Source organism: Sorex araneus, chromosome X, assembly GCF_027595985.1.
Source record: "Sorex araneus isolate mSorAra2 chromosome X, mSorAra2.pri, whole genome shotgun sequence".
Classification (NCBI taxonomy): domain Eukaryota; kingdom Metazoa; phylum Chordata; class Mammalia; order Eulipotyphla; family Soricidae; genus Sorex; species Sorex araneus.
This window is the reverse complement of record NC_073313.1, coordinates 37,389,589-37,417,123: the sequence shown is the minus strand read 5'-3', so window position 1 is coordinate 37,417,123 and position 27,535 is coordinate 37,389,589. Positions and strand designations below refer to the sequence as shown.

The window sequence follows — 27,535 nt, the reverse complement described above, 5'->3', positions numbered from 1 at the left end:
GAGAAGCATAGAAGGAATAGTGAATGTAAAATAAAGGTTTTGCTTTTCGTATTCTCAGCTGAAGCAACAGAATAGTTTGTTTGAATAATAATAACTACATATAATGTATACAGATATTTTTGTGTAGATCTAAGCCTATTAATAATGATAATCCCATAAATGTCTGGGGGCACCCCATGGGACCCAGGAAATTTTCCGTAGAAAATTTCTCCTTTAATCGAATATTATGTCTATGCCAGTCTCTGGGGTTCTTATCATGATTATAATATGATTCTCTGTATTAACTATCAGGAAACTTAAAAGAAATAGAGGCTGGGCCTGAAAGTACAGCTAGAAACTCCACACCCCAGGAGTCATTCCTGAGCACAGAGTTATGAGTGAATCCTAAGCACCATTGAGTGTAGTTTGGAGGAAGGAAGGAAGGAAAAGAGGGAGGGAGAGAAAGAAGACAGAAAGAATGGATAAAAGAAAGGCGAATCACTTATAAGATCTGGAAGTTACACTTGAATTGGAACACAGTGATATCATGAGCAGAGAGAAAGCAAGAGAACAGGACCACGTTTTTCTTATATTGGGGCTGGATATCTACCATTCTTTGGGGTTACTCTTTATTAGTGAATTTAAAAAAAATTCTGGGAATTAAATCACAGAAAATGAGACCAAAGAAGGAACAAGGAAAGATACAAGTCAGTTTAAACTGACCTCTTACTTGATTTAATCAGGATTTGTAAAACAAAGGAGGGCTGGTAAATAGTCAAATTCTTGACTAGTTGTGTCGTTGACATTGTGTATGTCAGGGCTAAGCTTTTTTTGTAGTTAATGCCTGGTATTAAAGCTTAAGTTAGGAACTTGCAATGCAGAAAAAAAGGGCAACTGTTATGATTTAACCACACAGCTATACTTAAGTAGACCTATGTTCATATAAAACGAACGACACCAGTGAAACAAGGGATAAGAAGAAGGAAATTTGATTGCTTTGTTATTGTAAGGTTATCACACTTTCCATGAAATATACAGTGTAAACTGAATGTGGATTTAATTTCTTATAAATATATGTTGCAAATTCTAGGGTAATAGCTTATTTAAAAAGCAAAAACAATATATATATATAAAAGAAGACAAAATGGAATTATATAAAATGTTCAATTAAAGCAACATAAAGAATAAAAAGTACAAAAAGCAAAAATAGGCTTAAAGCACAAGGGCAATGGATTAGAAAATAGTAATAAATATGCTATATAGTAATACAGTCATATCAATAATTACTTTTAATTTCAATTGCCTAAATATATCAATTAAAAGACAGTGTGCTAAAATGGACCAAAAAATGACTCAAGTTCGGAGAGGTCATATAGCAGGTTGAGTGCTTATTTGTATGTAGCTAATGCAGTTTCAATCCCTGGCACATCATCTAGTCTCCTGAGCACCACTGTGTATAATCTGTGAGAACAGAGCCAGAAGCTAGCCCTTAGTACTACTGGGTATTGCCCCCAAACAAAACCAACCAACAAAGAAACATATGATAGCTATTTGCTATCTTCAAGAAGTCCATCTCAAATGGGCACATGAGGCAGGGGCAATAATAGTGTGGGTATGGTGCTTGCCTTCCATGCAGCCATCCCGGATTTGATCCTCAGCACCCCAAATGATTCCCTGAGCCTACGAAGAGTGATCACTGAGTGCAAAGCCATGAGTAAGCCCTGAGCACTGCTGAGTGTGGCCCCAAAACAAAATAAAACAAACAGAAGATATAAGTATTTATACATATTAAGGAATGGAGAAAGATATAATATGCTAACAATCAAAAGAAAGCACAGATAACTGTATGAATTTTAGAGAATAGATTTCAAAGCAAGAAAATTTATTAGGGATAGAAAATATCATTATATAATGATTAAGGAGCCAATTATCCAATGGTATATATAATTCGCAATATATATGTCCTGCAACAGAGTCAAAACTGTAAGAAAAAATAAATGACTCTACTATCACAGCTGGAAACTTCAGTACCCCTCAGTAATTGATCCAGTGGGCAGAAAATCAGTAAAGGCAAAACTGAACCTAATAGTATCATCAGTCAATGGGTTATAATTACCATCTATAGACACCTTTACCCAAAAACAGCAGAATCCACATTTCACTCAAGTTGGGATGAAACATTCACCAATGTAGACTATATTAAGTCTGAAAACACAACTTGTCATGCTGAATGAAATCAGCCAGAGGGAAAGAAATGGATAAAGAATGATCTCTCTCATATGTGGGATATGAAGATACATAGTAAGGGAGCATCAAATGGCCTAAGGAAACAGAACTAGAGATTTTGTCCACAGAACTCCATTTTTCGCAGGGACTAGGGAGAGGGTGGTGGTTGCTGAATGAGAGGGGCCTTTGGAACTTTGGTGGAGGGAAGCAAGCACTCACTCTGGTGGTGTGGTGTGCGTGGTGTTGGAACAAATATAAGAGACTATCACTAACAATACTCTAAGTCACAGTAACACAATAAAAAAAGACCCACAGCTTGACAATTAAAAAAAACAATTATATAATGTCTACTCTTAGGCCACAATGGAATTTTTAACTTGAAATAAATAATTAAAAATGTGAAAATTAAACAACACACTTCTAAATAGTATGCAGGCCGAAAAAAAAATCATAACATGATGGCCGCTTAGTACCTGTATTGCAAACCATAACACCCAGAAGGAGAGAGAGAGAGAGTAAGAGAGAATGTGCCTGCCACAAAGACGTGCAGGGCGGAGGAGTTCGGGGAGGGGGGTATTGGAGGTGGCAGAAGGGATACTGGAAACATTGATGATGGAGAATGGGCAAGGGTTGAGGGATGGGTACTTGAAAATTGTATGACCAAACGTAATATGCAAGTTTGTAAGTCTGCAACTGTATCTCATAGTGATTCATTAAAATAAAAACAAATTTAAAAAATAAATAAATGGTAGGGTAAAGATGGAAAAAAGGAAAAAAATTCATGAGAAAATTTCAACGATCTTCATAAAAATAAAATTCATAATGATGTGTGGGAAGCAGTGAAATCTATACTTCTGAGTTTATATGTTGCCCAAGAAAAAAAATAGAAAGTCATAATCTAAATGTTTATTCTAGGAAACTAGAAAAGCAAGTTAAACTTAAGTAAACAAAAAAAAAGCATTAAGAATCAGGGCTGATATACAATGGAATACCATGCAACTGTTAGAAAAGATGAAGTCATGAATTTTGTACACAAGTGGATCAACATGGAAAGTATCATGCTAAGTGAAATGAATCAGAAAAAGAGGGACAGACATAGAATGATTGCAGTCATCTGTGGAATAAAAAAAAGACCCACAGCTTGACAATAACAGAATAGGAGATTAACACCCAAGAATAGTAGAAATAAGTACCAGGAGGTTGGCTCCATGGCTTGGAAACCGGCCTCATATGCTGGGGGAAAAGGCAGCTAAGAGAGAAGGGAACACCAAGTAAAATGTGGTTGGAGATCCCGCGTAGGAAGGGAGATGCGTGCTGAAAGAAGACTAGAGACAGAACACGATGGCAACTCAATACCCCTATCACTAGCCACAACACCCAAAAGGAGAGAGAGAACAAAATGAACTACCCTGCTACAGAAGTGGGGTGGGGTGCTGTGGATGGGATTGGAGGGTGGGAGGGATACTGGGTTGATTGGTGGTGGAGAATGGACACTGGTGGAGGGATGGGTTCTCGAACATTGTATGAGGAAACATACAAATGTGTAAATCTGTAACTGTACCCTCATGGCGAGTCACTAATTAAAATAAATGAATGAATGAATGAATGAATAAATAAATAAATAAAAGAAATAAAATGAATCAGGGCTGAGGATATGGTACAGGGTTTAAGGTGCTTGCCTTGCATGGCCTACCCAAATTCAAATTCCCTGTAGCACATATGGTCTCCAAAACACCACAAGGCGTGATCTTTGGGTACAGAGCCAGGAGTAAATGCTGAGCACAGCCATGTATGGCCAAGAAAACAAACAAAGTAATAATAAGAATCAGCACAGAACTTAGTTCAGTTAAAAATGGTAAATTAATAGAGCAAACCAATTTCAGAAATGAAAGATGGGGCTGTCACTACAGATTCCAAAGAAATTAAGACAATGATAAAAGAATACACATATATCAATGGATAGAATATTTGAGTTAAAATGGATTCACTGAAATATACAACATGCCAAAACTCACAGAAGTACAGATTATATAATTAGGCCTCTAGCTATTAAAGAAATTAAACCAACACTGAATCATAGTCCCAAACAGAAAGCACCTGTGCACCTGTTCCAGATGGGCTCACTGGAAAAGTCTATTAAAATTTTGTGGAAGAAATTATACAATTTAGCTACATCTCTTTCAGATATAATTAGGAAAAATATATCCTAACACATTCTATGAAATTAGCATTAACCTGATGAAAAACAGGACAAAGATATTACAAGAAAACTAAACCTCAATATAAGTCGTGAATGAAGATGCACACAGCTTCAGCAAACAAGCAGTGAACTGAATCAAAAAAAAAAGAGAATAAAAAATGTATGGAGTCATACAATGTGATCAAATGGGAGGTAAGGTATGTAAGACTGGTTCAACATCAGAAAATTTGTTGAACAGAATCCACCAAGGCAACAGATTAATAAAAATTTTGTAATCACATCAATAAATACAGTGAACACATTTAACACATTCAACAAGTTCAACGCTAAAGATAGGAATAGAAGGAAATTTTCACAACTTGCAGGAGAAACCAGAACATGTGTATGACAAATCTCTAAACCTTCCTTTTAATTTTTGTAAACCTAAACCTGTTTTGAAAAAAATTAAAATAAAAAGATTACTGGTTCTGTTGCCTTTGACCCTGGTTCAATCCCTGCTATGCTTTTGTATCTCCCCAGTGTGAGAGCTCATTTTGTATCTGTTCCTCTCTTTCTGACTAGTGTTGGTCAGCTTGATTCTTTCCCATTCCATCCAGATAGTAATAAATTACGTGATTTCATCTCTTGTTATAGCTGAGTAGCAGTGCACTGTGTATAATATGTACCATAATTTCTTTATCTAGCCATATCCTATGGGGCACTTGAGTTTTTTCAGGTCTTATCTATTGGACTAGTGGTGCAACAGAGTCTGAGATCTGGTCTACATAACGGAGCTTACCGTGGAGGGGAGATGGGTTTGGTGATGGGGAGATTTGAAGGGGGGACCCAGAGAGTGGTGGAGGGAAGTGGAACACTGGCAGTGTTGGAAAATTCTGTAGATAAATCCTACCATTAATTGTACTATAGATTATGGTGTCTGAGGAAAGGGGGATAGAGGGCTTACCTTGTGAGAAATCAAATTTGACCACGAGTACTGCATGATCTCCTGAACACTGCTAAATGTATCCCTGACTGTACCTGAGCATTACTGGCATAGTCCTGGGGCCCTCCAGCATTGCTAGGCCTGAATAACACCACATTACCACGCCCCAGAAACAAATCATGAGGTCTGCACCACTGGGTCAATTGTCACCAGGAGTGACCCCCTTGAGTAACACTGGGAAGACGCCCTCCAAAAGATAGATATTAAGTTTTAATTTGTTTTGTATTTTGAATATTTTTGGGGGGCAGTGCCACACCTAGTGGTCTGTAGGGCTGACTCCTGGCTCTGGGCTCAAGAACTAACTGGCAGGACTCGGGGTACCATATGGAGTACCAAGAATTGGACCCACATTGGTTGTGTGCAAGGCAAATACTCTACCCACTGTAATATCACTCCAGTTCCCTAAATTAGTTTTTTTAAATGAAATATCCCCAAATACAAGGTAATAGAGACAAAAAAGCAAATCACTGCCTGAGAACTGGGGCGAAGGAGGACATTGAGGGGAAGTAGGAGGAGATCTAGATACTAATCTGGAAAGTAGTCGTGGTTGAAAGGTCTATGTATTATAAAAAAAAAAGCAATTGAAATACATGTTTACAAAGAACTAATTTTCCAGTATACACAGTATTCCTTGTAAATAATGTACAATGTATTATATATGAACTAGATGACAGTATAATTGTTATGCTACCTGTTTTCACATGCTTTAAAAAGAGTTATAAAGAACAGATAAAACACATAAACTGGCACCAATGTTGTCCAATTATTTCTAATTAGTTATACAACCTGATAATACACCATCAAAATATACTGAAAAGCTCTTTTCTTTGAAAAAACACATTCTTCTTTCAGAAATAGAAAGACCATGCAAAATTTAAATACCTAATTGTTTACTATTGCTTCTACTTAGGTATTCACTAGGTAGCCTTTACTATCCTATTTTTAAACAAAATCAACAAATAGTTGAATCTTGAGTCATAGAAGCAATGCACTGGATTAATTAGCAAAGGAATAAATAGAATTAGTTATTGTAAATTTTGCTTCCCAATTCAGGATAAATTACATGCACAAAACCAGTTTCATACTTTTACTTGAATTATTACCTGGAAGCCGTTGTCAGATAGAACTCAAGGTAAGAATCTTTATTTAAACCAACTCCTTCGATATTAATGATACCATCTGGGTTAGGTTGTTTAGCAACCAACAACAGGGGAAATCGCCAGATCCCATCTGATGAACACTGTATTGTCAGAGAAACTTTAGACCTTAAAAAAATAGAGAGTGGGTATGGGAGAAAGAGATCACAAAGTATACTATAGGAAAATGAATAAAGATAGTACAATACAGTAGATCAACATCTGATATAAATCTGGCATTTTAGTAAAAACACCAGGAATTTTAATTCTTAAAATATGTTTATGACTTAGTTACATTTTAGGAATCATTTTTAAAGTTACAATTTATATTATAATTTCCCTTTGAGGTAATTATTTTGTACAGCATCTTACCTACTCTCTAATTATTAACTAAAAACCAGTACTATATGCAGAATTGATGCTGCCAATTTTCTTTACCAGAAGAGAATATCGTAACATTTAAGAGTTTAGGGAGAGGTTGGCCTAATGGACCTAATAGTTAACACTAATAGTCATTCCAGATGGAAATTTTATGTTCAAAATGAAGCACCATGCAAAGCACTTTCAACTCTTGCTTCACACAGAAAATTCTATTTTCTGCAAACACTTAGCCCTATAAAATTGGCTCAAAGCTTTTAAGAAATGAAATTGCCATTGATAAAGATAACACACAACCTTACACAGTGACATATAATTCTGCGGCTGGTGAATTAATGAAGAGAGAGGAAACAGCCATTTTAAGCATTTGTTGTTTGTTCATGAATAAGATTGAAAAGGCAAAGGCAGCAGACAGGTTGAGGAACAATTTAGCAGTTTCGTTTTTTTTTTTTCTTAAGATGGAAAAGATTCACACATGCAATGGGGTGGTTGCAGCATCATATACTGGAGAGGGACACCATGACCCTTTTATCTAAATTTTTTCCTAAAGAACTGTTCTGTGAACACTTATCCTCTTTAAAATAGTGTTGTAAACTTAGTCAACTGGAGGATCAAGCAGACAATATCTTCCTAAATGCGTTAAGTTGTATATACAAAGCCAGAAATTTCAATCTCTGTAATTTTCCTTAGATATATTTCAAATAATTAAAGTGAGGTGTTTAAATATATTCCTTGCTACACATTTACCTATGCTATAAAAAACCTGGTATCAAAATTGAAAAAAAATCCCTTCAGTAGGTTATGTTAATAATACAGTGTATTCCATTGAGGCAGTGGAATATTATGCAGTATTACCTACCTCTTGAACATTCTGCTGTCTTACTTAGCATATGAAACTATATTCCTTTCAACACCATTTCAAGAGCACATTCAGTAACTGGTCTTCCTACCTCTACTTTTCTTATCTCACAAGGAAGTGATGATTCCTATAATTGAGCTAGTATTTTATTTTTTATTATTCATTTTTGTTTATCCCTGAACATCCCAAATCACACAGGCAAAAAGTGACGAAATAAATTAATATCTACATCATTTATGGACAAAATAAAAGCTCAGTACACACTTAGAGAAGCTAATGGACAAAACATGAGCTCATTATACACCGAGAATTTTATGAATCATGTACGTAAGCTGTCCTACATCAATGATGCAAATATTTATCTTTCATTCATTTTCTATTGTCTTAACCATGAGACAAAGCCATAGACACAAAACACTGTGTAATTAGATTCTAGACAAATTCTTTAAGTTTTCTCCTTAGCTATGTATAGTGGAGAAACATCTCCTCTTTCATGCCAAATGTTTTCCTGTCCATGGCTTCTGAATTTAATATTGCCTCTGTCTCTAAAATTCTTCCAAGACCTTATAATTCATTACATCTTTGTTCAGATATCACCTCTTCATGGAAGTGTAACAATCCCTCTTATCCGATATACATCTTCACAGTTTTCTATTCCCCTATTACTTTTCTTCTTAGGATTAGTATTTAATAATACAAAATATTATGTACTTAGTCCTCTCTTATTTATCTTACTAGATTATGTATTCCAAGTGTAGGGATTTTTTTCTCTTTATAGGTGCTAAAATATTTTATAATAACCGAATGAATAACTATGTCATGTGAACAACACTGCAAACTAACAGAAGGATAATTCTTTGAATTAAAGAGAAGCCACTGGGTAAGCTTTTCAGCTGAGAATGAGAAAGATCATTCAACTTTAGGGATGAGAGTAAATCATTTTTCTGGTCAATACTATATACATGAGTTTTCTTAATTCAAGTTGTCTTCTGCTAGCTCTGTGAAATAAAATATGAGAGCTCGCTCTGCTCCTCTTTTGATCTGATGAAAAGATTCAGGAAGAAGTTAAGTTGATTATTATTTCTAAAGATACCTTAATATGTATGATAGCATAGTTTCTGTTTTATTTTACAAAATATTTAGACCTGGGTTAAATTACAATCTTAAAGTAGACTCATAGTATTATTAACTATTGATTTCTTAAGCTTTTATATTATACCATTGATTTTTATGAAAATAAAAGTAACTTTTTCATTTTTTTTTCTTTTTGGGTCATATCCAGAGATGCACAGGGTTTACTCCTGATTCATGCATTCAGGAATTACTCCTGGTGGTGCTCGGGGGAGCATATGGGATGCTGGGAATCGAACCCAGGTTGGCCATGTGCAAGGCAAACGCCTTACCTGCTGTGTTATCACTCCAGCACCAACATTTTCACTTTTAAGAAAATATCGTATAAGGGGCTGGAGCGATAGCACAGTGAGGAGGGCGTTTGCCTTGCATGCGGCTGAACCAGGTTCGATTCCCAGCACCCCATATGGTCCCCTGAGCACCGCCAGGGGTAATTCCTGAGTTCAGAGCCAGGAGTAACCCCTGTGCATCGCCGGGTGTGACCCAAAAAGAAAAAAAAAAAGAAAATATCGTATAGTATAAAAAATATGTTAACAATACCCAAAGACAGTAGAAACAAGGTCCAGGAGGACTGGTCCATGGTAGGAAGCTTGCCACAAAGGGAAAGGGGGAGTGCAGTTATGACAGAGAATGGACCACTATGCCAATTATAGTTGGAAATGATCACTCTGGATACATACTGAGTGCTGAAAGGAGGTAAAGTGATATGCATGATACCCTTTCAGTATTGCAAACCACAGTGCCTAAAAAGGAACAGAGAGAGAGAGATGTCTGCCATAGAGGCAGGCTGCTATGCGGGCAGGGAGGAGAAAGACAGGAGGGAAACTGGTGACATTAGTGGTGGGAAATGTGTACTGGTGAAGGTATGGGTTTTAGAACACTGTATGACTGAGACTCAATCATGACCAACTTTGGAACTGCATATCTCACAGTGATTCAATAAAAAAATATTTAAAAATAAGAAAATATAAGAAAATGTGATTTAAGGTCTTATGATTACTTATATTGTATACAACACTATCCTTTGAAAGATCGCATGTGAACATTTACCTTGCATTTACTGCTGTGAAACAATATTATATTTTCTTTTACCAAGATAATAAAGTTTTCTCATTTTACCTTGCCAATAAGGAAGAAACCTGAATTTAATACTTATTTTAATTATGTAGGCTGGTAAGCATAGTTTGGGCATAAATGATTCCTTACTCTTCTGCTTTATAATTAAATCTACTGGTCCCATTTTGATTTTCCTAATTTAACTGTGTACATTTCAGTTTCAGTAACCATCACAAATATGTATGGAAGAAAGAATAGCGAAAGTAAATGAATATATACATTTATACATAAAACAGGATGACTAAACTATATTAGAAATTCGCATATTAAAAATTTTATGAATCATGCATACAAAGTTGTCATTAATTGGTTTCTTAAGTATTCATCAATAGCTCTATTTTGAATGAGAATAAATTCACATTGGTCCTGCTCAGATTCACTGAACATTTTCTCCTAGTTTTTGCCAGTATTTTCCATATCATTAAATTATTGTAATATTAGGCTGGAGCAATAGCACAGCGGGTAGGGCATTTGCCTTGCACGCGGCCGACCCGGGTTCGATTCCCAGCATCCCATATGGTCCCCTGAGCACCGCCAGGGGTGATTCCTGAGTGCAGAGCCAGAAGTAACCTCTGTGCATTGCCGGGTGTGACCCAAAAAGCAAAAAAAAAAAAAAAATTATTGTAATATAAGGCAACATGTGAAAGCATGTTAAACATAAAACTACCTGAATGAAAAATAGTACAGGATCATGTTAATATTTCTAGTTTCCTTTTTTCTTATAGCTTGAATTTATTACTACTCCTGAAGATGACTATGGCACTTTTTAGTTATTGAACTATATTTTTATTTTAAATATACATGTGGTTATATAAATAAAGCAGTTAAATTATAGCAATGATTAAAAATATAGGACTTTCAACTATGTTTTCTAAACTGCTGTATTTTGTACTTTGTAGATAATTAGATTCTGGCCAGTGCCTCAGCGTTAAGATGTGAATAAAGTCCTATTGCCAATGTGACCTATTGGACAGTGTTTGCAAGTGTCCCAGATCTTGCCTACACAGTGAAACTATAGCCACTGGATGCTAGGGGACATTCAAAGCTCACTATTCTTGCAGATTCCAATAAGATCCCTTTCTTATACCCTATTAAAAGAGGCACCTTGTTAGGGTTTGGGTGGAAAAAGTATTGACAGCAACTGCAAAGTTCAGGCACTATCATCATTTGAACTGGTTCTGACAAACAGTGGCAGAAAATATGCTGCCAATATACAATGTCAGTGATTGTTTTTATTTATTTATTTTAAGTATTTTTTTTAATTGAATCACTATGAGATACACAGTTACAATGCTTTCATGATGGGATTTCAGTCATATAATGTTCCAACATCCATCCCTCCACCAGGGTACATTTCTCATCACCAATGTCCCCAGTCTCCCTCCTCACCCCAAGTCCCCCTCACCCCCATGCCCCCCACCTGCCTCTATGGCAGACACTTTTCCTCTTACTTTCTCTATATTTGGGGGCACTATGGTTTGCAATACAGATACTTAGAGGCCATTAGGTTTGGTCATTTACCCACCATAAGCACACATCTCCCATCCTGAGCCATCCCTCTAAGCATCATCGTGGTCCCTTCTCTTTCCCAATTGCCCTCTCCCCCAGCACTTGAGGCAGGCTTGTAACCGTGAACCAACCCTCCTGGCCCTTGTTTTCACAGCGACTGTTTTTAACTTACAGTAGTGACATCACTCTTGTCATTAAACACTAGTGATCAATCGTACTTCATTGCTTTTATTTTGTTTATTGTATAAACACAAGGATATACTTCGCTGCTTTCATTGTGTTACCGCTCTGGCTTCAGCAAGGCCATAATTTGCAAAGGGTATTTAACTTTCTAATCATTTGGATTATTTTTTCTTTTCCTTTTTTTTTTGTTTTTGTATCACACCCAGTTATGTTTATCGGTTATTCCTGGCTTTGAACTCAGGAATTACTCCTGGTGGTACTCAGGGGTTCATATGAAATGCTGGGGATTGAGCCTAGGCCCACTGCATGCAAGACAAATACCTCATCTATACTAGCACTCCAGCCCATGGACTATTATTATCTTATCAGAATACTTTCTGTAGCTTGACAGTCAGTAATGATTTGATGCAAAGTATTTCCTTAGCAGCATTTAAAATGTAATATAATCCAAAATTAGAAAGAAGAATCACAGTAAGTTTAAAAGAGCAATAAACTATTTAAAGAAAAAAGGGGTTAAAGTAGATATACCTCAATGGTTTTTTTGGTGCAAATACCAGAGAGAAGATCAGTGTTATTTCTTCAGTGTCGACATTGTAAGACTTATCTAGCATATATGCAGCTACACAGGATTCCAAGAGCTTCTTTTTCTCTTCAGATTCAAATTCAATTTCATATTCGAATTCACGTACTTCTTTATCACCTATGGAAATCAAAATTAAAATTCATTCCAATTTAACTAAAAATGAATACCTTTTTTAAAATTTTTAAAAAAATTTTATTGAATCACCGTGAGATAGTTACAAGCTTCCATGTTTGGGTTACAATCTCACAATGATCAAACACCCATCCCTCTACCAGTGCAAGTTCCCCACCACCAATGTCCCGGGTATACCCCCCTTTCCCTTCCTCCCCCTGCCTCTATGGCAAACAATATTCCCCATACTCTCTTTCTCTACTTTTGGGCATTATAGCTTGCAAGACAGACACTGAGAGGTCATCAAAAACATGAATACCTTAAACATAAATCAAATGTCAATACTGATCATGCGCAGGTATTTAGAGAAGAGGATATATGTTATTTACCTTCCTGTGTATAATTCCTGGTGCACTGCTCTGTATATAACGGTACTCAGTACATTTTTGTTGCATGCAAATTCATACACAAATAAACAAATAAGCATAAAAATTAACCAGAGACAATTGTCATCATTCTGAAATCCTTAAATTCGGATTTTTGAGACAGCAGTCAAATGGAATTAGCCATCAATATTTAGTATAAACTAAGAACAATGTACTCTAAGTAATAAAGGTACTGAAACCTAAATATTTGTACTTATGAAAAGAGTTGAATTAACCTTAAACAATATGAAAGAGCATTCAATCTATTAGGGCAAGATCTTTAAGTCCTGCTACAAATCTGATGAGCACAGTTTCATATTTAATCTTTGGGTATTAGAAACAATATGGCTAATCATATTTTCTTCACAAGTAGATTATGTGAGGAAAGTTTTAATAGGATTTTGTTAGGAACAGTTGAAATGCATCTTTAATCCAGGTCTGACACATAGAAGGGAAGCGTAACCTATTATATTTACTCTCTACATTAGATTAAGAAGCCCAGATTGCCAATGAAGAAGTTGTTACAAGGAAGAGAGGCAAAAGAACAATGGATTGCCAGGCTCCACAGCTGAGCTCACTTTGAGTCTGTCTCCAGTGTATAAAGGTAAAAGTGGATCCTTTGGTTAATAGAAGGAATAGCAATCATTCTCTAAGCAATCTTTCAAGAAACCTTACTATCTTTTAGATCTCAAACACTGGTGGAGGGATCAGTAGGTCTGCAACTATAAAAAAAATGGTAAAAATGACTTTGTTTTTTAAACTATGATGCCTGAATTTAAAAATAATAGCCAATAAAAAAGAAACCATATCATTTTTCTGAGGTTCTTGACTGTAAATTCTGTTACAGAACTTTGAAAATTTGGTTGCAACAATCCCAAGTCACATTTAATGATTACTTGGGAAAGCGTCATCATATAAATGACTGGCCAACACCCTCCCGAGATTTTTTTCTCTTACTCCATATGTAAAAATGTTCTCTTCTTCTTTTCCACATGTAAAAATAAATCCATGGGGCCAAAGATATAGAACAGGGACTAAGGAACATGCCTCGCATATGAGCTGTCCCAGTTTGATCTCTGGCACCACACGGTCCCAGCAGTATCACTGGTTGCCACCCCCCAAAGTAAATCTCTGAACTTCCGAATTGTTGATTTTGATCCTATGGATAAAATCACCAATTGCTGCTATTGATAACCATTGCTTTCTGTAAAAAAAAAATCGTGAGTCTGCATACAAAGTGTGCATTTCTCTGGCTACTGAAATATTCCATAAAAACCACAATCCACATATAGAATCAACATTTCAGAAATTTAGAGTGATGGAATGAGAAACTTCCACTCCCTCCAAGTCATTGTGTTTTTAAAGCATACCCTGTATGCAACTGAGATCTGAAACTGCTTTTTATATAATTACTGAAACCTCTATGGGAATGACTGTGTTAAGCATGGTGCATATACACAATGGAATACTTGCATCCACAAGGAAAACTTGAAATTGTGCATTTTGTTTCAACTTTAATGTAACTAGAAGGTATCCTGTTGAGCGAAAAGCCAGAGGGAGAAAGACATGTGGCAGATAATCGTACTCATTTGTGGTACATAGAGAAACCAAACAAAAGTATAGATAATATCAACTGATTAAAAACTATGGGCACTGGAGTACTGAATTGAGAACAGATTAAAAGGTTGTGAAGGGAATAATAAGGTGGACCAGAGGGGACACAGGGGCATTGGTGAGGGTCTTGGGTTCTTTGGTGGTGGTGAGGTAACCACGTACTCTGATGCCATAAATGTTAACACCATTGTATACACATTATGGTGACAGTAAGGTTTAAAAATTACAATTGAACAAGTAGCTGCATTTTACACCCTTAAGATTGGCTATGTCTCAACCTCTGATGGCTACTCTCATCTTTTTCCCTTTTGGAGAAGCCCATATTCTCTCTTGAACATGTATCTGTCTGTCTGTCTGTCTCTCCCCCTAACCCCATAGTTCTCTAAGAAAATTTCTCTAAATAAAACTATTTTACTTCATTAAATAAAAGAAATATAACAGAAGTAATTATAAGCTAAGGAATGGGGATGATGTGAGTAGCAACCACACGAATGCAATTTTAAATTACACTTATCTGCTTATCTATAACTCAAATAAATTAGTATGAAAATATAAGGGAGAAAGTAACAATCGGGTTGAACATTATCACGATTAAACTGACATTCTGTATTGTGATTTAAGACTAATCTGCTATGGTCTCTGCATTTAATTTGAAAAGTCACATTACCAAGTAAGAAACATGTCTTTTGCTATTTTCTTAATTTGGGGATAATTTATATAATCCTTTGATGTTGAGTAGGTTGATAAGAGCTAGATCAGTGTAAGGCCAATATTGCAAACCACAACACCTAATCAGAAAGAGAGAACCAAAGGGAATTCCCTGCCATAGTGGCAGAGTGGGGTGGGGGGAGACGGGACTGGGGAGGGGGGGAGGGATGTTGGGTTTACTGGTGGTGGAGAATGGGCACTGGTGAAGGGATGGGTTATTGAACTTTGTATGGGGGAAACATGAGCACAAAGATGTATGGATCTGTAACTTTACCCTCACGATGACTCTCTAATTAAAAATAAACTAATAAATAAAAAAAATTATTATCATCTGATTGTGGATAAAACTTATCTCTAATAACAAAATAGACCATGATTTTAAGAGAATAACTGAAGACTTCTAAAAATTTAAATAAATAATGATTCCAGTAATACACATTAAACTTGAAGTTATACCATTCTATAAGATTACTATAACAACATTTTAGTTATGACTAAATTCACAGAAAATATTGTTTGCCTAACAAAGAGCTTAAAATAGTTGAAATATATTTTCCTTGCTTTTTGCTTATTATTTTCTTTCTTTTAATCATTTCTTTTATAAATAGAAAGGTTTATTGTAAAGTAGAAGAGAAACTTCCTAGCTCGGGAGGAACTTAGTAAGTTCACCTTTTCATTTCTTTAATAACTCAGCAAATATTGAGTATTTTTCTTGAATGATAAGTATGGCTCTTGTTCTCAAGGAGCTTATGATAGAAAAGAAACTGTTAACAAAATTACAGTGACACAGTTTTCAAGGTATTACTGTGCTAACTTGTATTATGGAGAGGTGAAGGAGGCTAAAAGAATACAGTTTTTTCTCTTTTAATTAAATAACTGACTTACAAAATTATTGATAGCTGCATTTTAGGCATATAATATTTCAACACCAATCCCACCCCCAGCGCCAACTTCCCACCACCAGTGTTTCCATGTTCCTTCTCCATCCCAACCTCCATCCTGTTACCTGCTGGTCAACTTGACATGCACATTACAAAGTTTCAGTAGTTGCAGCTTAGATCTCATGTCTTCAGTTTTGTTGAGTTTATGTTTTGGATATATGGTTATACCCCCCTCACCCTATTACCAGAATAACCGAAGCCCTGCTGCCAGTTCACCCATGACTCCTTGTTCTCTAAAAGAATATACTTTCTTAGACCCTGACTGCTACGGGTTTCCCAAGAGGAGATCAACATGATGAACCTGAAGAGTAAGTGGGAGTTATCTGGGTGGAGGGAAGACAGTCTTTTAAATATAAGAGCAGCATGTGGGAATTTTCTATGGTGGAGACCAGCCTGGCCCATCTGAATGAGAATTTGTGAGGGTGGGGCAGAAAGTGTAGAAGGAACTATCCAAAGATAAAGTTGATGAAGTAGACCAAGACCATGTAGGACCCTTTATTGTGGTAAAGATCCGGGATGTCTAAGAAGAATGTGAAGTCACTGAATGTTTTAAGTATGAAGTGATGTGGTCTGGTAATAGTAAAATGAGCAAAAAGAGATTAAGAGAGAAGTTAAAGAGGTTTTGCAATAATTCAAGCAAGGGGGGAGCTTGCACATGGGTGAGAGAAACATATAAATGAAGATCCAAGACACACCCTACCATATGTAAAGTAGGAGCCACCTGAGTAACCAGGACTAGTAACCAGAATAACTGAGCTATCACTTCAGTGCTCTATTCATACCTGTAACCTATAGACAAGGTATTTAATCAAACAAGTTCAGAAGCTTTACATACACACATATACACAGAAGATCCAGCATAAACCTCTTTCATTCGCAATTATTTTGATATAAAATTGATAGAAAAGAAACAACTCCAAGTGATATTACTAAAATGACATTATGTCATTTTGCTTAAAGTCTGTTTCCCAAAACCCACCACCAATGAGGAAATACTATATATCAAAAAACAAGTTTAGACAATAATAATGGTAGTAAGCCTTTGTAAATGGCAGCAAAAATGATTATATTCAACATTGGTGTTTCTTTTCCATCTAGATGTTGCTCTACATAATTATCATCTCATCCTAATGCGTCTATCATAGTGCCAACAAATAATACAGTGGCAGCAATCAATGTTGGCCAAGGGCCCCTATTACTTTAATTTTTTCAGGTCAAAGGCAATTTTAATGAATATGTAAGAGACCAGTAATGCTCAAAAATAAATACTTGACTATAATTAAAAAGCATTGAATTGAAACAAATCTATTTACAAAACATCTTTGAAATTATATACATTTCCATGTACATTTTAACCTTCAAGAAATACAAAGATAGGGGCTGGAGTGATAGCACAGCGGGTAGGGCGTTTGCCTTGCACGCGGCCGACCCGGGTTCTAATCCCAGCATCCCATATGGTACCCTGAGCACCGCCAGGGGTAATTCCTGAGTGAAGAGCCAGAAATAACCCCTGTGCATCGTCGGGTGTGACCCAAAAACCAAAAAAAAAAAAAGAAATACAAAGATAGAGAAGGGGTAATCAATAAGATAAATTACTAAAGCTCATTCCATCCCTCTTGGAGAGCCCAGCAAGCTACTGAGAGTATCCCGCCTGCATGGCAGAGCCTGGAAAGCTACCCATGACATATTCGATATGCCCAAAACAGTAACAACAAGTCTCACAATGGAGATGTTACTGGTGCCCGCTCGAGCAAATCGACGAGCAACGGGATGACAGTGATACAGTGATACAGTGACACTAAAGCTCATTATGAAAACCAAGATCAGAAAATACTTCAAAAAGATCAACTGGCAAACACTACTGACAAGCTCAGTAAGTGCGGAACACAAATATGCTGGTTTGCAATGGGCATATGGAATAAGACTGACAGTCTCATTGGAGTACTTGGAACAAATGCCTCAGCAGAGTCAGTTGAACAGTGAAAGCAAAATGAAAAAAATTAGAGGGAAGAATCAAGTTCGGAGGCCAACATAGGACCACAGGAATGCCAATGATAGGTTTCTCATGAGCTGTTTTTAATTACATACAAATAGGATCTGGGATGTGGAAACAATATAAGACGACTGGTTAGCTCTGGGTGAAACAAGATCAGCAGAGTGACACACAAATCACAAATCAGACACAAATAGCAAAAGATTAACCAAAGAACAATGGCCTTGAGCTATAGAACACCTGGGAAATATAAGGAAGAGCCACAGATCTGATGTTCTGTCAAACAGGAAATCAATCTTGCAGAAAAATCCCACCGAAAGTCACAGAACTATTCCCTAGAGAAGCACAAAGGATGCATAGAGCAAGAGTTGTTCAGAGGAATTAATATAATTAAAGATGAAATTCTGCCTACAGAGAAGATTCTGTACTCTTATAGAAATGAAATTGCAAAATAAAGCTTAAAAAATCCAAGTACAATAATATCCCAGTAGGGCAATACCAATTGATTTAACTAGTACAAATCCAACATGCTGAATAGATGTTCTTTGAATTCCTTGACAAGAGTCTGTGTCTTGTTAATTTTGGCATCTCTGGGGCTCAGCATAATATTCTGGGAGCAGAGATATTTGCTAGATTGCTGCTGAATGAAAAAGATATGAAAGTGATCAATCCTGGTTAACTCGATGGTGTTGCAAGGAGTCTGGGTGAAAAAAGCACAGACAGGTCCTGGCATTTTTATTTAATATGACTTGATAGTTTTATTGGACTCCTGGTGAAATGAGATGAGGAAAATGAAGGGAAGATGATGTGAAGGGCGTGGTGGGGATCATTATCTCTCTATGTTTATAGAAAGGGGCCTATTCACTCACAAGAGGGGAAATGTGTAGGAGAAAAAGGAAATATCAGAATCAATCTGCCTTCCACATTGTGACATGCCATAGAAGGAAAAGAACATATGAGATCAGTGCGGAACGGTTTTAGAAGTTGGTTGCTTAATATAATTACATTCCCTTTTAATATAAAAGTACCGACATCTATTTATCACTGGAAATTAACAGCTGTGGCACACATTTTAACTCTGAAGTTAATCTATACTTATATTTTTAGCTCCACTCTTCAAAAAACAATCAGAATTTCCTCTTGGTATTAAATATTCGTTGGAGAACAATATGACAGGGTACATTCAATTAAAGATTACATTTCCTACATTTTTCTAATGTCACTACAAGATTCACAAAACCAAAAAACTGTGTCCAACTTTTTTTTTTTTTTTTTTTTTGCTTTTTGGGTCACACCTGGCGATGCACAGGGGTTACTCCTGGCTCTGCACTCAGGAATTACCCCTGGGCGTGCTGAGGGGACCATATGGGATGCTGGGATTTGAACCCAGGTCGGCCGCGTGCAAGGCAAACGCCCTACCCGCTGTTCTATCTCTCCAGCCCCAACTGTGTCCAACTTTTAATAATGTTTTTGAGAACTGGAAATCGTTCACATCAGTCTGATTCCATTAACAGATCCTAAAACTAAAGAGTAATTGAACAGACTTACAATGGAAAATTCCCTTCTCATAGAAACTTACTTTTTATATGGACCACACCTGGCAGTGCTCAGGGGTTGCTCCTGGCAACGATCAGGGAACCATGTGGTGCTGGAAATGGAATGTGATGCATGGTTTCTACATGCAAAGCACGTATTCTAGTCCTTTGGGCCATTTCTCTCGCCCCTTTTAAAATTTTATTCATTTTTAAAAAATATTTATTTACAAGCGATAGCACATTGGGTAGGGAGTTTACCTTGCATGCAGCTGACCCGGGTTCAATTCCTCTCTCCCTCTCAAAGAGCCCGGCAAGCTCTCTGTGGCGAATTCGATATGCCAAAAACAGTAACAGCAAATCTCACAATGGAGACATTACTAGTTCCTGCTCGAGCAAATCAATGAACAACAGGACGACAGCGCTACAGTTCTATTTATTTACAAAGCTGTTCATGATCGGCTTTCAGTTATACAATGTTCCGACACCCATCCCTCTGCCAGTGTAATTTCCCAGCACCAGCGCCCCCAGTTTTATTTTTTAACTTTTTTATAAGATAAAGGGGCCTCTGCTAATCTGGCATTTTTACAATTACAAAGCTTAAAATCAGAAAGAGAAATTTAAAAATTAACACAATTAAGCATGTTAACTTACAACCTGGAGCAATAACGCAGCGGTAGGGGGTTTGCCTTGCACACAGACGACCCAGGTTCGATTCCTATGCTCCTCTCAGAGAGCCCAGCAAGCTACCGAGAGTATCTCACCCGCACAGAGCCTGGCAAGCTCCCTGTGGCGTACTGGATATGCCAAAAACAGTAACAACAAATCTCACAGTGGAGATATTACTGGTGCCCGCTCGAGCAAATCAATGAGCAACGGGATGACAGTGATACAGTGAACTTACAACCTAATTACTAGATCTTTATGTCACATGGTTTATACTTATACTTAGCCACTAAGTACAAAGAACCTAATTAGTGTATATTTTGGTAATTCAAAAAATCCTATGAAAACATTGGTATTCATCTCACAATTACATAAGCTTTCATTTCATAGTTCCATCTCCAGATTTTAAAATACTGCTTTCTAGGCTGGAGAGATAGCTCAAGAGTTTGAGCATATTCTTTGCATGCTGGAGGCCCAGATTTGATTCTTGGCACCACATGGTCCCTCAAGCATCATCAGAAGTGACCTCCATGCACTAAGATGGGAATAGCTCCTGAGTGCTGCTGGATATGTCCCCAAACACACACACACACACACACACACACACACATACACACACACACATACTACCTTTCAAACTATACAGTGATAGTGAGATAAAAAATAATTTTTATTTAATTTTAATTTTATTAAAAGGTTTTGTTTTTATGAATCATGCAGTAACATTAGAAAAATGTAGGAACTGTAATCTTTAATCGAATGTATGCTGGCATATTCTTGCAATTAGACTTCAAAATACAATTAAAATGGAATGTAATTATATTAAGCAAACAACTTATAAAACCATGCCCCACTGATCTAATATGTTCTTTTCCTTCTATGGCATGTCATGATGGGGAAAGCAGATAGATTCTAAGATTTCTTTTTTCTCCTACAATTTTCCCTCTTGTGAGTCAGTAGGCCTTTACAAAATCTCATAAAATTAAAAAATCAAACTATACAAGCTATACTATTTTGACATTTTGTAACTCATTTAATAATTATTATTTCTAGATCCTCTTCTACATTTACTCTAAGAATGCTCATCTGAACATACCAAGACCCAGATTTGAATGATCTTGTACTGAACACACCCTTGGTGTCAGGAGATGAGAAGAAGAGTTGACTGCTCATGACTAAGTCACATGTAGAAGTTGGTGAGTAGGTGGAGAAAGTATCCCTACAAAGAGGAGGGAAATGCTAAAATGCAGAAAAACCTATTTATATATTGACAGCTTCAGCAAATAAAGATAAACAGACTTCCTGTGTTCTAACTATAAAAGATGTGGGGTGTAGCAGGGGGAGCTCAGGGGTCCAGGGCACATACCTTATGTGTACAAATACCCAGGTTCAGTACTTGGTAACTCACAGTCTCCTTAGCACCAATGGGTGTTATTGCTCTGCAAGACCCCTCCACCCCTTGAATTCCTGGGTGTGGTTCTGGTGGCCTCCAGCAGCGATGGGCCCAGGCAGCACTGTGACACCACCTAAGCACTAAAGCCTCCAGTGTGGCTTGGATAGTATTTCCTCGAGTGGGCACAGACCTCCATAGTATAGCTTAGATGGTCCCTCAAAAGATGTGGGTGTAAAAGACTTACAGAGCTCTCTTCAGATGCTCACTTTGACCAGTGAGACAGTACAAGATTGCAATAGAAGAATTATCTGGCTAGTGGAAGCAATCCACAGAAGGGAGTAGAAGTTGTCAGGATAGACAGGGCAGACTATCGAGACATTCACCTTACTGGGAAAGGGGCAGTAAGTGCATGCAACTAGCAAGTGAACCCAGGCAAATAAAAGAGGAGATCAAAGACAAGGATGACAGTAAGAAATATGATGATGGTAATTTGGTTTTATATGCATTGCTTCACATAAAAATCTTTTTGTAAGTTAAAAAATGATCAAGTATCAGTGATTTCCTATGCAATACTTTGTGGGTAAAAACAGATGAATATTGGTAATCCTATGTTTCAAAGTAATGTTTGATTCAATAAGCAATGGGTAAACATTCTTCTATTGAAACGAAAAGCAACAAGATCAATCAGGGTAGGAAGTAAAATAGAACAGGGTGTGATAATAAAGGAAAAGTGGAAACAACTCTTGCTTACTGATTGGCTACTCTGAAGCAGGCATTAGACTTTATGTTAGAGAACTGCGGAGAAAGCTTTTCCATTATAAATGATTTTATTCCTGTGAGGCTTTACAAGAAAAAGCAATTAGGTTAGGCATGATCACAATATAAACAGCTCAGTGCCTGCTATTTAACATCTAGGTTTTTTTTTAAAACTACAGTTATTTTAAAACAAAAAGAGTTTTAAAAACAGAGACAAGCCTGAATTTCTGCACCATCACTTATTCTGTGTTGTAAGACCCCAGAGAAGTCAATAAACTTCTTTTACTTGGATTTTCTCACTCACAAAATGAAAATATGGTCATATTGCTTCATATGGTTTCTTTTATGACAAATCCTATAAAAATTAATGAATACAAAACAAAAAACACTTGAGGGCAGTTCTCAAAAGATCGTGGGTGCTCAATAAGCTGACATAGCAACCAGTAAGGTTCAAATCTGGATTCTGGCATAAGAGAAGGAGTGTACAGGAAGTGGTGATATATTATGTCAGATAGGTGACAGAGGAAGTGGGAAAGGGGAGATGGTACTTAGTCAATCTTTGGCAGGAGGAGTTGTGCGGAGAGCTGGCCAGTTAAGTTTGGATCCTTATTTCAGAAGGTGATTTGACATTTTGGCCATAAACTGAGTAAAATTAACCTAAAGAAGGGAGAAACCAGCCTGATGGGCCAAGGACTATGTGATTTTCCAGCCTCAGTAAAAGATCTGATGTGTAGTAGGTTCTCAATTATTATTTTTAGGTGGAATGATGGCACAATGAATTTACCAGCTGATGATAAGTAGCATAGAGTAGAAACTGCAGATTTATTTCATGTCCCAATATTTATTTTTACCTTTTTCATTTAAAAGGAGCCACAGATTTTACCTTGGCATGTCAGCCAAGAGATAGTAATTCCAAGCCTCGATTTACAGATGTGTGTACCATGTCACTGAGTTCTGACCAATGGGATAGGCAATGGAATGAAGATGACGTGTGCATTTCCAGGTCATATGCACCACTGCAGATGGGACTGTGGAACTGACCACGCAGATAAGGACAAACTTAGGAGCTAGTGGAGCAACATGAAAGAGGAACCTGGGTTTCTGGATGATTGCTTTAAGCACAGGCATCACACGCTAGACCTCAAGTCTAGGCTTTAGTATGAAAGAGATACAAGTCTGTCTCGTATGATCCTGCTATACAGTCTTGTTAAAGAGGATGGTTTCTATCCCTTAAGTGTGGCTGGAAGAACACAAGGGTATATATAAACTGATCCTCTTCTAATAACATCTGAGTGGGCCAGTTTTGAACTGCGGGGGGGGGGGGAAGCTATCCATATTACTTCAGGAACTTCTTGAGTATGCTAAAATAAGCATTTAATAGGGAAGCAAGCAATAGCCACTATAATGTTAACAAAATGATTTTACTATATCTACTCTGTATATTTTCACATACTCTCTTCTCTCTCCAGTTATAGCTCTTTCAGATTCGTTTAGCACTAAAATAACTAGATAAGACAACGATATAACAACATTTGGATCACAGTAAGAAAGATTAAAGATATGAGCTTGAAAACCAGGGAAAGGATTTTGTTTCCGCAAGGCATTTCATGCTTAATTTTGTGGTCAATTTGCTTTTAAAATAATATATAGCCATAGATTTCCCCTCTGGTTTTAATAAAAGACTCTACTATTATAAGAATTGCCCATTCAATGTAAAATAGCAGCATTCTACATCAATCTAGAAGATAATAGAAAAATAAGGTTGCATCATTGTGTTTTCATTTTGCCAGACCATTAGATTAACGTATGAAAAGGCTTATTCAAGACTTTAAATGTTAGGGGGATTATCATAAAAACTATTTAGGGATTATAGCTAATTCATGCCATTTAAAAAAATTTAAAATAATAAACATTTATTCAAGATTGTATTTCTAAAAACTTGCACACATTCCTTAATCAAAAAGAGAGAAAAGCAATTTATGTTGAAGGGACGTAGACTTACATTACTATAGTTTTTCCTCTTCTCCCTGTTGACAGAATCATAATATATTCTTCAAAGTCCATTAATAATAATAATAACCATAATTTTGGAGATTACCATGTGATTTGAGAATAAACATAACTATTCTGTTCACTACTTTAGGTTGTAAATGACAAATAAATGAGCATAAACTTCCATAATTGAATAACAGTTGACCTGAAATTGAAGTAAACTAAGTTTTTATTTAGCAACATTTCTAGATTCATGATTGTGGGTGTCTTACCAAAAAGGTCTCCATAAGAATCACCTATAGTTTTCTTTGGAATCACTAGAAAATCTTTTGGCTCAAATATTGGATTTCGTGAGAAAAAGTCACCCTTTACTATGACTTCCACTATTTCTTCTATCCTGGTCTTTGCTTTGCATGTAATGACAGCTGGAGGAGAAAAATATTGCCAGTTAACTTCTCTCTCAGGTTATATGATAATACTTGACACATAATAAAATGATTTATATTATTAAATATATACAAGTTCATTTGGCATACTTAGACTTGTTATTGAAGAAGTTTTTTGCATTGAAAAGCTGGGGTTCAAACAGAGAGAGACATTCATGCGACATTTGCACACATTGATATTTTGTAGGCAAATATACTAAATAACATGCAACATAGAACATTGAGAGATAAATATTGAATATGCCTAGTAGATCACAGAAAATTATAATAGGATGTGTTAACTGATTTCTGGAACTAACCTATTTATATTCATAATTCACCTGATGGTTGTGAATGTATGAATTTTTCCACTAGCTTTATGCTCATTGCGTTAAATTTCAAATTCTAATTCTTTAACAATATTGTAGAAACACCTTCAAAACTACAAAACAATAGATTTCTAACAACTGTTTTCTGATAACACTTCCAAAATATTTTTATTAGATTATTTTATTGGGCCTTACATTTTATATTTAAGTAAAGTGTTAAATTATGCACCAAATACTTTAAGTATGAAATATTTTATTTTCACTTATGAAATGGTTCTAAATTTACAAATTTAAGGGCCTGAGGACTGATCAATGGTAGAGCACCTGCTTTGAAGGACTGAAGCAGTGAGTTCTGTCCCTAGCAATGCCCTACCCCCCACACACACAGAAAGTTGAGTGTATAACAGCACTACCCTTTGTGATAACTAGTGTAAGAAATATAATGAAGGAATAACACAATTCCAATTGCAGTAGAAATGAAGAGCAGGAGAATTGGTCTTCAGTAGGCAGCTTGCCACTGGGGTTAGGGTAATGCTAGGTCCTAGGTCCGGGAACACTGAGACATGGTGGGGGGAAGTTGTTATTTTGGAGGAGGGCGGGGGACAGAAAGGAAGTAAAGTGGTATGCACGATATTCAATCAGTAACAGTACTGTAGATCAAAGTGACTAAAAGCTTAAAAAAAAGGAAAAAAGGGAAAAAAATGTGCCTGTCCAGGGCGGAAGGGGAACTGGGGACATTGGTGGAGAGAAGTGGACACTAGTAAAGGGATTTTACGCCTAAAACTCAATCATGAACAGCTTTGTAATTTTGTAATTCATAGTGATTCAATCAAACGAAAACCCAGATGTGCTCTCTGGCATGACACAAAATGTGTGCCAGCATCACAGCCTAGAGTGTCACCCTGGGTGAGCATTGCAACCAAAATGTGCACAAGCATCATGACTAAAGTGTGTGATGCCCACAAGATACTGCAACTGCAAAAGTGAACAAGCAGTGTAACTACATAGTAAGAACCACCACCCGAGGACAAGTAAGTCGTGTGTGAACCCTGCGCAACCAAATGTGTGAGCATCACTACCACGTGTTTGTAGCCCCAATCATCTCACATGCATCAACACAATGGATGGAAGGAGAAGAAACTAATTTTAAAAATACAGTGACAATTAAAACTACAATGTTCATGGCATTGAACTTAATATTAAAATGCTATTACAGAGTAATTCAGCAAAAACCTTAAAATATTATTTCTATATATTAAATTCCAATATTTTCTTTACATCAAGTACAAGGAAGCTATCAGCAATCTAATGAGAAAAAAATGTTGGCTATTTCTAGGTATGTAAACGGGCGTGAATGCATTTCCAGTGGCATTAGCTATATATGTATTAGGAGGCCATGTATAGAAGAGTCCGCATAAAAGCACTACTTCCCCTATATAATAAGTGTTCTATCTTCATTATTATGCTGCACATAGGCCATCAAGTTAGGGATAAAAATAAGGGACAAAAATGAACATAAAATTAAAAAGCATTTTTAAGGGCTAGAGAGATAGCTCAACATGTCAGAACCTAAAATTTGCATGTAGGAGTCCTAGGTTCAAACTCTAGCAACTATAATCCCTCAAGACCCCTGAGAGTACGCCTGAGTACCACCAAATGTAGCCCCCAAACCAAACAAAAATAAAATAAGATAAAAAATAAAAGGAATTATATTGTGATACTGGTACCTTCTCTATCCTGTTAAAAATGGTCACAGAGAGGGGCTGGAGCGATAGCACAGTGGGTAGGGCGTTTGCCTTGCACGTGGCTGACCCAGGTTCGATTCCCAGCATCCCATATGGTCCCCCGAGCACCACCAGGAGTAATTCTTGAGTGCAAAGCCAGGAGTAACCCCTGAACATCACTCTCACAGTGATTAAAAATAAAAATTTAAAAATAATCACTCCGGACACAAACTGAATGTTGAAAGTAGGTAAAAGAGATTTAAAAGGAGATTGTAAGAGACAGAGAGAGAAAGAGAGAGAGAAAGAGAGAGAGGGAGAGAGAGAAGAAATATATAGAAGAAAAGTGTCTTGCCATAGAGGCAGGTGGGGGGATGGAGGGAAACTGGGGATATTGGTGGTGGGAAATGTACACTGGTGAAGGGATGGGCATGGAACATTGTATGACTGAACCCAATCATGAGCAACTTTGTGACTGTCTCTCACTATGGTTCATTTTTTCAAAAAGGACTTAAAAATGTATTATGTTGTTTTTGTGGCTTCAATAAGAATATAAAATCATCTAAACTGCAAAACTGGATACTGTTATGTTTTCTCAATACAGAGAATATTTTCATAGGACCCATGTATTTAAAATAAATTCACTT

The 27,535-nt window shown here is 36.7% G+C and overlaps 1 protein-coding gene across 1 annotated transcript in view; it reads right to left on the bottom strand.

The window, feature by feature from the left end:
- The window catches only part of CFAP47 (cilia and flagella associated protein 47), a 489,064-nt gene that overhangs the window by 21,618 nt on the left and 439,911 nt on the right, over positions 1-27,535 (bottom strand). The window contains exons 61-62 of the mRNA XM_055121064.1: positions 12,228-12,399; positions 6,491-6,652 (exon numbers count right to left, since the gene is read on the bottom strand). Coding sequence (XP_054977039.1) covers positions 6,491-6,652; positions 12,228-12,399 — 334 coding nt within the window. The remainder of the gene's footprint in view (positions 1-6,490; positions 6,653-12,227; positions 12,400-27,535) is intronic.